This window comes from Patagioenas fasciata, chromosome 3 (assembly GCF_037038585.1).
Source record: "Patagioenas fasciata isolate bPatFas1 chromosome 3, bPatFas1.hap1, whole genome shotgun sequence".
Lineage (NCBI taxonomy): Eukaryota > Metazoa > Chordata > Aves > Columbiformes > Columbidae > Patagioenas > Patagioenas fasciata.
The window spans coordinates 74,375,041-74,389,268 of record NC_092522.1 but is presented as its reverse complement, the minus strand read 5'-3'; the positions used below and the strand labels follow the sequence as shown (position 1 = coordinate 74,389,268).

The 14,228-nt window shown below is 47.7% G+C and overlaps 1 protein-coding gene across 4 annotated transcripts; it reads left to right on the top strand.

Annotated features, from left to right (window-relative positions):
• The first annotated feature begins 6,173 nt into the window (after positions 1-6,173).
• Positions 6,174-13,860, top strand: VGLL2 (vestigial like family member 2). 4 transcript variants are annotated; one of them, XM_065835308.2, is made up of 4 exons: positions 6,174-7,126; positions 9,346-9,637; positions 11,388-11,898; positions 12,483-13,860. In XM_065835308.2, exons 1-4 carry the CDS (start codon positions 7,046-7,048, stop codon positions 12,625-12,627), a joined length of 1,029 nt encoding a protein of 342 aa, XP_065691380.2. In that variant the 5' UTR covers positions 6,174-7,045; the 3' UTR covers positions 12,628-13,860. The 4 variants fall into 4 exon arrangements, with proteins under 4 accessions (XP_065691380.2, XP_065691378.1, XP_065691376.1 ...); XM_065835306.2 differs by having other exon boundaries at positions 6,506-7,126; positions 11,388-11,891; positions 12,706-13,860; XM_065835304.2 differs by having other exon boundaries at positions 6,507-7,126; positions 11,388-11,891; positions 12,544-13,860.
• Positions 13,861-14,228: the final 368 nt, after the last annotated feature.

The window sequence follows — 14,228 nt, the reverse complement described above, 5'->3', positions numbered from 1 at the left end:
GAAGAAAACATAATAATGTGAGAAGTATGAAATGCCTTACTTTCTCTAAATTGATGGTTCTTACCTCCTCTGCCAGCCCACTGACTGATTTGCATGTTCATGGAAAACACTTTGCAGTTTGGGAAAGTGCTTACCTCAGCATGAGAAAAGTTCCTTCTTTAAAATGCATGACCATCTTGTGTGAAGACCTCCGCACATGATCCCCGGTACTCTCTTTATGATTTCCCTTTAAGGGGTGTGTTTATTGTACGAGATTCCACAATTCCATCCCCATTCTAGTATTTTGTGTACAAGCAGGAGCATAGGACACAGATTACATGTGTCCTCAATAGAATCTGGAGCATCGTTATTTATTGCAAATACTTCATCTGCACACTATTTCTTAGCCTTCCATATTAAATCAGATAAATCTACACAGATACTAATATGACATTAAGGCAGAGCTTCCAGATGGGCTACAGTATAGCTGTGTATACACTGGTTTCCAGTGAACTGGTCTACAATAAATATTATTATGAAAATCAAAGGATGTTTTATTTTGTCCCCTTCTCCCTCAGACTGATTCAATACCTTTCTTACTGTTTTCATTTCTCTTGCTTGTTTTTCCAAACTGACTTCTAACGATGGATTGACTTTTTCACCATCAGGACTAAGTTCTCTCTTAAATATGACCATAAAAAATGTTAAATGTGGGCTCTGTTCAGTTTCAGAAAGTCAGGACATCTTCCAGCCTGTGAAATCACACCTATTTACACTCAACCTGGGAGCTACATTATTTGGGGCAGTTCCAGGCAATGAGAACACAATTTGCTGTACCATGGCTCCACCTCCAGTATTTTACTATGAATTTTCTTTTTGCTTAATTTTGCACTTATTTTGTTTAAAATTTACTCTGTTAAGATTTTCTAGTGACATTTTCTTGAGAGTTAACCAAATGTGCATTAAAAAAAAAAACAGAAGTAAACCAATGAACCCCTCTGGTGTGATGTGATATAATATTGCCCTCACTTAGCAATAGCAATTTCCGCTTGAGGAAGGCTTAATCATGGAAATAAATAAGAGACTTCTCTTTCCTTATCCCAGCTTCATGTTGCCGGTATTATATGAAAGCCTGTACTGACAACAAAGCATATACCTTACCTTTTTGTGCTCTATCAAAAACCTGATCATCTTCTTTCCTTGCATTGAGCCACCTCCTCTCTCAAGTTGCAGTCTTTCTCTGCCACCTACCTCCCTCTGTCTGAAATATTAGCTAGAGAAGTGGAAAGAAAGACACTTCTAAAATGAAGATACTTCTTCACTTCACACATCAAGGTCTTCACTTAAAAAAAAAACACCTTATTTTCAAAACAAAGCACACAAGTATGTGACTGTGTGCCATCAAAATTACTGAAATTGGATATTGCAGAGGATCTACATATCACAATTGCATCAAGAATTTAGTGCATGTATTATATTAATTGGGCTAGTGTTTAAGCAGCTTTGACAGAATTCAGACATGGCCTGTTTCTACTTTTACATCACAGAAATTAAAAAAAAAAAAAAAAGTAAAACAAAAAAATACTTAGTTTGTGCTTGGAGGTGATTGTTAGGGAAAATTTTGTCTGAAGTTGCCTCTCTGTCCTGAGCACAGCTGTGGAAATACGTATTATACAGGTTATATATAAAGGCAAGAATATCTGTAGAGCATCTTGGTGAATGAATCTCAGAACAAGCTGAATTCACCCATCAGTGGTTCAGTGCAGAGGGCAGAGGGGTGCACAGTCATTCAGCTCAGATCTGGATGTGCTATAACACATGTATCAGAAAGGTTACTAGCTGTATCTCTGGAGACAAAATTGAGCCCATTACTATACTGATTTGTGAAAAGAAAACTTCCCTGAGCTTTTGTATTGCAAAATCAAGTCCTAAATTCAGTGTGTTCTCACACATGTTAACATATTCCCTCATGACAGCTCTAAATTTCCCTTCTAGCCCTGCATAACGATCTCTTCATCTGCCGCGATCAGTAGAGGAGAGACAGGTGATGCCTCCGGCCCATAAGGGCTGGGTGGGACGGGTGAGTGACACACGCCAGATGCTGAGCCCTGAGCCAGACTGCAGCTCCCCTGTAAATACATCATGGAGTAAAAATCACCACGTACATTCCAGCTGCTGCAGAGTGTGTCACTGGAGTAGACGTGTTGTCACATATACAAACATGCACCAAATAGTATCTGTATGTGTTACTAATTAGCAATTAGCAGCTAATTCATAGAACCACAGGGAAAATAGGAAAAGAAAACCAACCAAACAAACAAACAAAACCACCATGCCTTCAAAGGAAGATTACAATTAATTATAAAAGGCCTCTGAGGTTGAAAATTAAAACCAAAATCTTCTTCAGGACAGTGAAGGAGACAACGAAGCCAGTGGTATGTGTCCCCATGCTGGTTTACCATACTGATTTTTATCTTTAATTTCAGTTAATTCAGAGCCTGTAAAAACTAGCAAGCCAGCAGCTCTTTAACCTAAAGTCTTCTGCAGCAATACAGACCCAGAGGCTGCACCTCAAAAAGGTCCCTGGGAACACCATGGTAACAGTTGCCAAGCCCTAAAAGACCAAAAAGCTTTTAGGCAAATAAAGCACAAAGACTGACAAGATAAGAAAGAACAGCAATATTGCTCTTAATCCATTTCAACCAAAGTAATGCATTCTACTGAAATTTAAGTATGTACTGAGTTCTACAGACAGATTGAGGCATTAAAAAATAAAATAGAGAGCGGAAATAGGAAGATGAGTGAAACCAAAGTTGTTGTCTCATAGAGGAAGCACTGCACACACACATCACACTGTGATGCACACAGTAAATGGACAAAAATTGAAAGAAACTGGAGTCACCAGAAAATCTTTAGTATTTAGGAGTATTAATATTACTATATAGGACTACGGTATATGAACATTATATATGACTATTTATATTAGCTATTTTGTGAACTGTGCAAGTTGTTCACCAGCCACTTAGAAGGTGATATAAAACCACATAAATAAATTTTGCAGGTAACATTGTGACAAGACTGGTGAGTAAGGTGGGAAGTGGGACATTTGGCAAGACCTGAGTCTTTTGCTAAGTCTCTTGGCACTTTCAAGAACAAACAGCACACAAATGGAGCTGTTTCCAGGGTTGCATATCTAGGACCAAGGAAGGCAGGTGATGGAAAGGGTCCTGGAAAGGATGACTCTACAAGGGGTTGTGAGCAGATGTCATAGGTTCACATAGGATCACCAAAGGTTTCAGCCTGGTTACCTGCAATCACAGTCAGCTATGCAAGACCCCAGAAGAAAGGCCAGAAACATCCTGGTGCCATCAGCCCCATGCCACCAAGTAGTCCTTGGTTTTTACAAAATTGCAATAGTGATCCTGAAAATACCGTGGTATCCCAATACTGGGATACCATGTCCGCATTATGTGCCTTTACAATTGTGTTGTGGGGAAAAAAAAAAAATAGCTGTAAGCACCAGTTGCTAAGAAGGGATTTCACTTTGTGTATACCTTCAGCAGGAGAGATGTTAGAGTAATAACAAGTTCTTGTGTAAGTATTTTTTAAATAATGTTGAAAAATTGCACAGAGTGCAAAGAGAAAAGGTACTAAAATTATCTGCAGACTGAAGAAATTGCTGTAGAATATTAAGGAGTTGCATCTATTTTGGCAAAACCAAAAAGATTATTATGTAGAATAAAATAGGTTTCATAAGAGAAATATTACATACCAAAGAACTGTTTAGCTAAGTGAAGCAAGGCATTACATGAACCAACAGCTGGAAACTGAAGCCAGCTGAACTCAAGCTAGAAGTGAGAAACACTAAAGGCAGCTGAACACTGCGGTAAATGACTGCAACAAGGGCTGGATTCTCCATCCACCTCATGTATCTTCCAGTCGGGAAAGCATCCCTTCCTGGAAACAGCACAAGTCTCCCTGAGCTTCTAAAAAAGCACATTATCAACAGCATGAAGTACATATGAGATCAGATTGACAAAATAAAAAGGTATCTTCCGGCTAACAAAAAATCATTTTATCAAACGTTATGTTTCCTGCTCAAACACTTGCACACCAGGTGCTGGCAGGTTGGCACTGGATGTAGGATTTCCTGGCAAGGTGAGCAACAAATGTGGTCAGTGCTATCAAGTTTCCACTTTTTTTTCTCCCCAGCCTTTCTGAATGTTGATGTTTTGTTTGATGACCTGTTTGCCTGTCCAGTGAGCCATTCACATTAATACCCAATTCTTCTTTTGTGAAAGGTTCCAGCTTAGTTAGAAGATAACTTTGACTTGCTTTATAGGAATGTTTTCCAAGGCAAGGTGTAACTTTTTGCATCTTGCTGTTTATCATAACCCATCATTCGTTATTCCTAACAAGATTTTCTTTTTGCACTGCTCCTGTGAAACAATACCAGTGTATGACCATAGGAGTAAGCCCAGGCCAGTGTTTCAATGGTACACAGCCAAATATTAACCCATGTCTTTCTTAAAAGTGTGCTTTCCTTCATTGCTCTCATAATTTTTTCTCTCAGATGTCCCAGCTGTTTTTGTCCAAGCCTTTGTTGTTCCTCAAGTGACTCAATCCACCTAAAATTCTTTAGTAAAGACCCAGAAAAACTATTTTTATATAATTGTAAGTATGCAGTGAGATCATTAGTTAATACAGTTTCTGACCCTTGTTTTCCAGGATAATTTCCTATACAAGGACTGATTTCACAGAGCGCACTGAGAAGGCAAAACAATGCCAGCACCTTTGCATGAATGTTTGTATTGCTCTGCATTAAGGCACTAAAGTTTGCTTGGGTCTTATATTGGACAGTTTGACAGTGAAATAGCTGTTTATAATAAAATAACTGAATTTGTGCCAAGCCCCATCAGACCTAATGCCTCTAACATGTACTTGAATGTGAGGTAAAACTCCTAAATTCGTCCCTCAAGGAGAGATTTCCCAGGGGCCACAGACTAGACTATCTGCTGCATCGCAGCACCCAGTTGCACATGTTGTTATTTTATTCTTCACAAGAAGCAAATGCTCAGCCTTGGCAAGTGTCAGGCCCTAACTTTGCTACTGCACAAAGTCATTGGTGAAGAGCTCGTATAAACCACAGGAAGGTGTGTTGTGTCTTAGGAGTACATGTTCAAACAGACTCATCTTCTGACAAATCTACTTTTTTTGTACGTCGCCCAGCGCACCATTACCTTTGAAATAGGCACAGATCTCTGTGTGGTGGGAAATCTCCCTGCATCTCAGGAGCAGGGACACACAGGAGAAGCGACATCCTGTCTTCCCAAGAGAGGACCCTCAGTTTCTCACTGCGCAGAGTGGAGAGGCGTTCCTTAGCTGACTGCCTCATCTTGGATGTCAGCCACAGAGCGAATCCTTCCCCACACCGTGGCTATTCACTTGCTACTCAGGAGAAATAAAATGATAGAGTATGAAATACATTTCCCCTCGTTTTCTTCTTGACCACCGACACAAAATTTGCTCTGCTGGGGGAAGGAACAGTGCTGAGGCTGAACCCCACAGCCATGGTGTTCCAGGCTGCACCACAGTATGAAATACAAATTTACTAAACTAGAAGAGGGAGAGAAAAAAATGTTTAAATGTGAGTTCTAAACCTTGCACCTGGTGCAGAAAAAATTGAAACTTATGCTCATTAAGCACTGAAATATGATTGTGGTGAAAGACAGACATTCAGAACAATTCTTCTCACTTGGAATTCAAAAATTACATTTTGGGGGAAACAGAGTCAAATACTAATTTTTAATTGTATTTTCTGCAAAAATGAATTTTAATATTTCCACGTCTTCAGAATTTGAAGTGTTCGTTCTTTTCAGATATTTTCCCCCTTAGTTTTGTAAACAATCAGCATTTGAAAAGCAAGTAATGTTATTTTGCTCACATTTTCTGTATTTTTTATTACAAATGTTTAAAACATAACTTAAAACTGGTCTCTTTTCACAGTAGTTGTGACCCGTACCATGAAGCTGAACGCTTCCAAGAGCTGATATTGAAATCCAGCTCCCATGCATTTCCATCAAAATTAGCGGTTAAGATGCATTCGCCTATTTACACCTCTGTGTGTCGTACTCAGCAGACAGGCAGGGAGTAAATCCAGTTTACCTTCAAGATAATTTGTTCTTTTCACGTGCCTTTGCCCTCGGCGTTGTTTGAGTTTCTATTAAATGTAAAAACATCTTCATTCCCGGCATTTTTAATGATTCAAAGTTTCTCGGAAGATTCCTCGTTCGAAGCCACCGATTTTTCCTCCTTTGCTTCGTCAGACCTTTCAGTTCATGTAACTTTGGGGGTGGCATTTTGCGGCGGACACCGGACTCGGTGGGATTAGGAGGGGTTACCCACATCCCTGCCTTTCCCGAGGCCCGGCTTCATCCACTTCGATAGCGGGGCTCGACAAGCCGGGGGGCTGCAGGAGCGTCCTGCCCGGGGGGCGCGGAGGGAGCCGACGCCGGCGGTGGGGCAGCACCCGGCACGGTGAGCACATGAAATAAATGAAACGAAAAGCAACCGGAGAGGGTCTGCCCCGCTGGGCAAGCCCCCCGCTTCCCCTGCAGCCGCTCGGCTCCACCGCACCCCGCGGCCGTCGGCGAATCCCGACGCGGTCGGGGCGGGAGGCGGGTGCCGGAGCTACCCCCGCAACTCCCTCCCCACTGTTCTCGGGCAGCCCCGGCTTCAGGAGGGGGCTCTGCCCGGCTCCCCCACCGCTGCCTCTCGCCGGGCGTGGGTCCGGGGCTGAAACTACTCCCCCCACACGGTGTCCACGGAGCCCCGCCGGCCCCGGTGCGTTTGCGGGAGAAAGCCGAGGTATAGGGAGGGAGAGAGGCAGGGAAAGAGGACAGGAAGGGGTTGTCATATCAGCCCAGAGCGGCCTCATGCCCCCTCACTCCTCCCACCAATGAGTTGTGCCTCTTAACCCCCGGGAACCTCCCTCCCGCGAAGCACTACTCCACTTTGCAGAACACGAGTTGATGAGAAAAAAAATAATTCTCGGCCGCGGCCAGCCATGAGCTGTTTGGATGTTATGTACCAAGTCTACGGTCCTCCCCAGTCCTACTTCGCAGCAGCCTACAGCCCCTATCACCCGGTACGTGCGGGGGGCAGCGGTGAGGAGGCAGAGGGTGGGAGGGGTGCCATCTGGAGGATGGTCGTCTGGGGCCTTACCAAAAGGAAAAAGGGAAAAGGAGAAGGGGAGGGGAAAAGGTGGAGGGGGGAAGATCTGGGAGCCTGCGATGGTGAGCGGAGCAGAACCGCATCCCACCTTGGCGCGGGGCTTGGCAGGGTACGTACCCCCGCGGCGACCGACGGGTTGCGGGCTGCCTTGATAGCGATTTTATCCCTGCGACGGTTTTTTAGGGATTATTTTTTTTTTTCCCCTTTTGCCGGGACGGGTTCCATTCCAGGGCAGCGATGCCCGCCCTTCGCACGGGGCCCGCGGGCAGTGGCGAGGACGAGCTGCATGGGGCATTGCTCACCCCCTGCGCGCCGGCATCGCGGCCGCAGCTGCGGGAGCCACTTCGGGCAGATATTTTACCAGCACCTTGGCAAGGTGCTCCGGAATTACCCTCTGGAAGAGCGGGATGCGAGAGTGCCGGAGGGCTGCGGCGTTTCCCCAGCTTGGCTGATGGGGAGGAAGCCCCGGCCCCGAGCGGGGCGAGAGCTGCTCCCCGCTCCTGCCGCCCGTTCGGCGGCGAGAACCCGGTCCGTTCCACGAGCTCCCGCGGCGGTAGCGGTTGCCTGCGAGACCCGCAGGTACTTCGTGGCCGAGAACCACGTCTCGCCGCCGCAGTGAGTGCAGCTCCGCCCGACTATCGCGGGTACCGATTGATCACTGAAAGTCGATAAAAGGATCCCGCTGGCCGCGGGGATGTTTCTCGGCAAGCACAGCCCGCCGTGCGCGGGGAGCTGCCCGCCGCGTGATGCCTGCTGTCCCGTGTGGGTCAGGGCTCGTTTCCCCGGGTTGCACCTGCTGCCCGCCACTTTCTCTGTCGCCCTCTGTTTTTCTCATTTTTCCTCCCCCTTATCCCTTCCAGAAATTAATTCCTTCTTCCCTCAGCAAAACGAAAAAAGGGCAAGGATAGACAGAGCAGCACCCCGGGCCCGGAGCAGGCGGCAGCCCCCGTCGTGCGGGGCCGGTGCTGGAGCAAGCGGCTACGCGTAACCCCTGGCGTGGTGGTCCCTGTGCCACATTCAGCGCCTGGCAGGGGCGCCGGAATACCTGTTAGAAATAGTAAATGATGTCTTCACCCACCTTGCTTTCTTCTCCTACCCCCTACGCCGCGCACACGGCATCGTGACATTACTTAGGGGGATGATCATTACCTCAATGGCAGAACCGGGAGCCAAGTGGAAAGGTCGTCGTCACGAAAGAGTGACATTATTAAATATCTCTCGTGTTTTGGCCCAGGACTTCCACCCGTCCCCTCGGTGCTTCCCCCGGGGCCCGCCCCAGGTCTCTGCCCGCAGCGGTCAAGCCCGGGCTCCATGTCCCCGTTGCTTATTTCTAAGAAACTCCCAGCAGCTGCGGACACGCTAAGGCTGATAAAGAGAAAATGGGAAACATTCAGCAAACTTCTGTTTTCCCACACAGCGGGATCCAGTAAAAACAGAATGATCTCGTAGGAAATACCTGGAACTTCTTGCTGGCCAGGGAAATACGGTTTTTTTTTTTTTTCCCCTTGAAATGTGTTTGAGGCTGCCAGTGTTTTGTTTTGGTCTTCTTTGTTTGTGTTTTGTGTGTTTGGGGTTGGTTTGTTTGTTTGTTTGTTTTTACCTTCCTCCTCCTTGCCGCTGTGAGTTGCAGGACACTCTTTGGGTCAGATTTTTCGAGCCGGGGACCGAGCGGCGCTCACCATCCCTGAGTGCGCGGCCGCCTCCTGCCCGCGACCCCCGCTCCGTCCCCCCATACCTCAGTCCCTTGGCGGCCACTGTCCCCCCAGGACCCGGCCTGCAAAGTGCCTTCTTGTGCGGGACTTCGTGCTGGTGACTCGCCTGTGTAATCCCCCTCTCCGGTACCGAGGCTATCTTGCTGCATCCCGGTCGACATCTCTGGGTTTCGGGCCCCCAGACAAACTTGCAACCCCTTCTCTGCCTCCGCAGGGTGGGGCAGAAATGCTACTGGGTGCTGCTGGTGGGTCGGCCGGCAGCCGAGGACCAGACTTTTGCATCCTCTCGGAAAGCTCGCAGGAGTTGGCCCGGCGCTGCATCCCGGCTGCCACAGAGAGGGACAGCGCACCTTGCCAAGCTGCGCTGCGTAACCGGCTCTATTTTCTTTCCTTCCTTCCCGCCCCCTCGACATTCCTCTAGAAACTCGCCTTTTACTCCAAAATGCAAGAAGCCCCGGAGAGCGGCAGCAGCGCCAACGCCAGCAGCTCCTTTTCCAGCCACCCCGCGACTAGCATCAAGGAGGAAGACTGCAGCCCCGAGAAGGAGCGACCCCCCGAGGCCGAGTATATCAGCTCCCGCTGCGTCCTCTTCACTTACTTCCAGGGGGACATCAGCGCCGTGGTGGACGAACACTTCAGCCGGGCGCTCAGTCAGCCCAGCAGTTTCTCGCTCGGCAGCGCGAAAGTGGCGCGGAACGTCGGATCCTGGCGCGGTGAGGCACGGTGGAGGGCGGTGGGGCGCGGTGGGGCGCGTAGGGCGGCGGGACCCCCGTCCGGGACATCTCCCTCCCCTCCGCCGGCCGCGGGCACCCGGCGGGCAGCCCCTGGGAACCGGTTGTCCCGGCTCGGGAGCCGAGAGCTGCTTGAGTCTCTTACTGAAAAAAAGGAAAAGAAACCCCCGTTCTGTTTGCACCGTGCTTCCCACTGCCCGTGCCAAGCGAGGTGGTTGGCAGACTCCAATCGCTTTTACACAGGCGATTTACCTGATGAGGGCTTCAGCCAAACAAGCTGCTGAGGGATCTTCTCACTGTTGCTGTGGCAAGTGCCTCCCCTGCCGACCCAGCCGGGGCAGCTTTAAGTCTAGTGTGGTGGTCATCAAAGGTGGGAACAAAGCAAAAGGCAGATGTGGAAATCATCTCGCCAGCTTCCCACTGCTAAGAACCAGATTGTGTATATGCCTGGATCTTGTACTACATGTATCACCACCCTGGTTGCTTCTGGAGCAGAGACAAGGACCCTAAATTTCTGAAAATGACAGCTTTCAGACCTGCCCACAGCAGCAGCCCTGTGCTGGCAAGGCTGAGGCTGCAGCTGATGTACAGTTCTCCATAGCCATGCCTGATTCAACATGGACGACACCGCCAGGGTACCTGAGGTAGAGGGGAATAACCTGCTCCACTCTCTGCCCACCAGAGTTAGAGCAGGCACACCTTCTGTGGCAGTTTTGGGGACCCTTCCTCACAGGGTCACCCACTTAGCCAAGAGTTGGTTTCCCAGACCCTCCCTGAGTTGCTCTTGGTAGTTTCTAAGAATGAAATAGTAGTTTAAATATTTCACGGGTGAAAGATATGCAGTGTTGGAATTGATACCAGGAGAAGAGAGTCCTTTGCTCGTCTTGAACCCTTTTCCTTTCTCCTGAGTAATGCCAGGAGGCAGAACTGACTTACCTTCTTGCAAACACAAATCAGGAGCATGTTTTTATATGTCTCAGGAACAGTACGCATTCACAGTTAATAATGCATAATGTCTATCTGCACTATTAATAAATCTTAGTCCATCTCGTATGTTGCTTACTGAGTAAAGAAAATGTAGGGTCCTTGTCCTTTGCCCTACCAACCTCCAAAGATCTGCAGAGTGCCTCTCAAATATGTTAACAATATACCCAAGAAACAGCCATAAGTCCAGTGTAATAGATGGGAAATTGCCCTCACGTGTTTAGAAAATTTGAGCTGGCCCTTAGTCACATCTCATGCTGTTCCTGCCCACTTTGAAACTGCACTGAAGCAGCAGCCGCTTTCCTGGCAGGGTCAGGCATTCTCTGAGGTGTTGGATGTAAATGCTTAGGCAGGGAGATTACTACAAAAACAAACAAGAACAATCCAATCCTGGAAATTGCTGAGGTGCATAGAAGCTCCCCTCAGTTTCCGTTACTGAGGAAAAGAGATGTTTCCCTCACCTTGGATAACAACCTTTTATTAAATACATAGTAAGAGAAACCTGGAGCAAATAGTTTCAGTTCCATGGGTAGGCCCTGGGCTAGGTGTGTTGGATGTTTATCTGGAGGGGAATCAGTACTTGTTGGGAGTAATTTCTTGTGTTTGGCAGTTTGCAGGGAGGATAAAGGAAAGGTGAGGGCTGGCTTGAGGGGATTTGGGAAGGGTCTGAGCCCTAGGAAAAAGAGGTCAGGGCTTGCTGGATGTGCTCATTGCTGTCTTTCCTTTCTCTCCCGCTGCCTTCATCCAGATGGCTCCTTCCCGATGAGCCAGCGCAGCTTCCCACCATCCTTCTGGAACAGCACGTACCAGCCCTCCTCGGTCCCAGCCACTCTGAGCAGCTCCCTGGCTGCTGCTGCCCACAGTGAGCTGCCCTTCGCCGCCGCTGACCCCTACGCACCCGCCTCTCTGCACGGCCACCTGCACCAGGGTGGCCCTGAGCCCTGGCACCACGCCCACCACCACCACCACCACCACCCCTACATTGGGACACAGAGCACTGCTTACCCCCGCCCTGCCGCCATGCACGAGGTCTATGGGCCCCACTTTGACCCCCGCTACGGCTCGCTCCTGGTGCCCACCGCCTCCGTCCGTCCCCACCGCCTGACCCCCGCCTCCGTGCCCACGCCGGTCAGCCCCCCCTGCGAACTCGGCAAGAGTGAGGCAGGCACCGCTGCAGCCTGGACAACACCGGGACCCTTTCCCAGTGCTGCAGGGGACATGACACAGAGCCTCAGTCTCAATGTGGACGCAGGTAAAAAGCTGCCCTTGGCCTCTCCGTGTCCCCTCAGCTCAGCTGCACCCCTGCTCGCCACCACCCTCACACCACCCAGAGTAGTGGGGATGGACCCTCTGTGGGGGGGTGGATGGGGTACTGCTCTAGGGGGACAAATTGGGGTGGAAGCCCCATGGGAGGTATCTGAGCTCTGCCCTGGGTGCCCTTCTTGGGGCTCTCAAGTCAGGCAAGTAAGGAAGGGGAGGGTAAAGACGGGACAGGGCAACACATCTACGCCCCCACAACTTCTTTTGAATTTCTGACACCCACGAACATGCCCTGAGGATACAGGTTGCTTTGTGGTACTCTTATCCTGGTGCTGGCCCCTCTTCTGCCTTGAACAGAAAGAGCTGGGAGCAGGACAGAGCTATCCCAAAGGTCGCGGCTCAGTCCCACCACAAGTGGCTCCTTACAGTGACCTCACTGTAGGCAGAAGGGAGGTGTGCCTGCCTGCCATCTGATTGGGGTCTTCTCCTTGCTCCGCAGCCTCCTGGGGCTCCAGAGAGTCCATGCTTTAGACTGATTCCTGATTTCACCTGGCAGAAATGCAGTTTATCTTTCTCTGTCCTTAAATGCCTGTACCTATTTTTCTTCTTCCTTTTCTTTTTTTTTTTTTTCTCTCCGTTCTCAGGTTTGCAACCTCAGGATAAAAGCAAGGATCTATACTGGTTTTAGAGCTGTCCTTCACTCTTCTTCCCCTGGCTCTCCCCTGTAGATCTCTGCCTGTTAGACATGGTGGCATTCGGAGCTGAAATCGGGTCAGTTTGTAACAGCTTCTGGTCTTGGTTTGCAGCTCGCCGTTACTCCTTCTGTGGTGGATCCCTTCTGAGCTGATGTGCTGACACAAAGACTCCCAGATTGCCCCTTGCCCTTTTCCAAGCCCATTGTGGCCCTGCAGCTTGGGGAAAGACAACAGGACTTAAAAGGACCTGGCATTGCAAGGATGATACTTCAGACTTATTTCGGAGAGGAAGATCCTTCTGTTGCGAGAGGAGAGCCAAAGACGTTGAAGTTCTATTTAAGCAGAGCCCATACCCAGAACTGCAGTCAGACTACTCTAAAAGAGTTAAATGACATCATGGATGGTGATGCAAAACCACTGGCCTTCGTAGAGAGGGCAGAGGAAATCATGGGGGCTTTTTTGTAGTGGTATGAATATTTTTTTATGGCAGTGAAAATTATTTCTCAAATGCAAACATGGGAAAGCTACTTAACAGTCTTGAACTGGATTTATACTTTACATTATAGAAAAGTAAAAGGAGAAGAAACTGGAACTCATTAACATTTTTGAATTATCAAGGAACTGTTCAGATTTTTCAGCTTTGTGGTTGTGAGTGGCAAGTGTCTGGCTGGGGCCACCTGCCCTGGGCTTACAGAGATGCAGCTGTTCCACACACAACTGCTCAAACCCCAGAAAGACAAAAAAGCAAGGTGGCACTTCTCAGACTTTGGCACAACATTTGCATTGGATATAAAACAGTTGTTTGGTTGTGGTTTTTTGGTTTTGTTTTGTTTTTTACAAGAAACATTTTCTGGTGAAAGAAATCCCCCCTTTAAAACAGGGGAAGGAAACCTGTGAAGAACTGCTTGCCCTCAACCCAGCAGCCTTTACCAGGAACATTTGAAGGAAAGGCACATAACGGACAATAGGTCTGAGTTGCCTCTAACATTTCTCTTTGTCTTCTTGTTGCTGTCATTTTGTCACTTTAATAGTTGTTTTGTTTTGTTTTTGTTTTTTTTGGAAGGAGGAGTAAGGTATCTATTTAACAGTAGAAAAGCTGTATTAAAGGTATCTCCTTCTTTCACCCTGTGTGCTTTTATGAAGAAGTAAAGTTAAATAAGAGAAATGAAACATACTGGAAGCTTCAGGATGAAACAGGAAAAATGCCTGTCATGCGGATGAAGTGTTATTTTATTACTTTGCATTAAAGATAAATAGAAATCTTAACAGTTGAAAATATTTCATTACTGAATAAAAAATACAGCGATAAATACAGAAGATAAGAAAATTCTAGTTTGTTGCAGTGCTACATTTTAGTTTATGGTATATTTGTAAGATAGGTTCATGTAAGGGGTCTGCTCCATAATAGCAGATGTTCCTTCATAAAGCTGATAGAAGAGGGGACTGTAGCATTCAGCATTGTTATTGCACAAGTAAATTAAAATGCTATTATTGGGTGATGAACAATTAATGAAACAGAGCAGAAGTGGCTACTTCCCCTTAAACACTGACGATTTACAAGCAAAGCATCTGCTCCCAATACTATCGTGCTTTGTTTTGTTCTAATTTTTCTTAATATTACTTCTCTGACATTG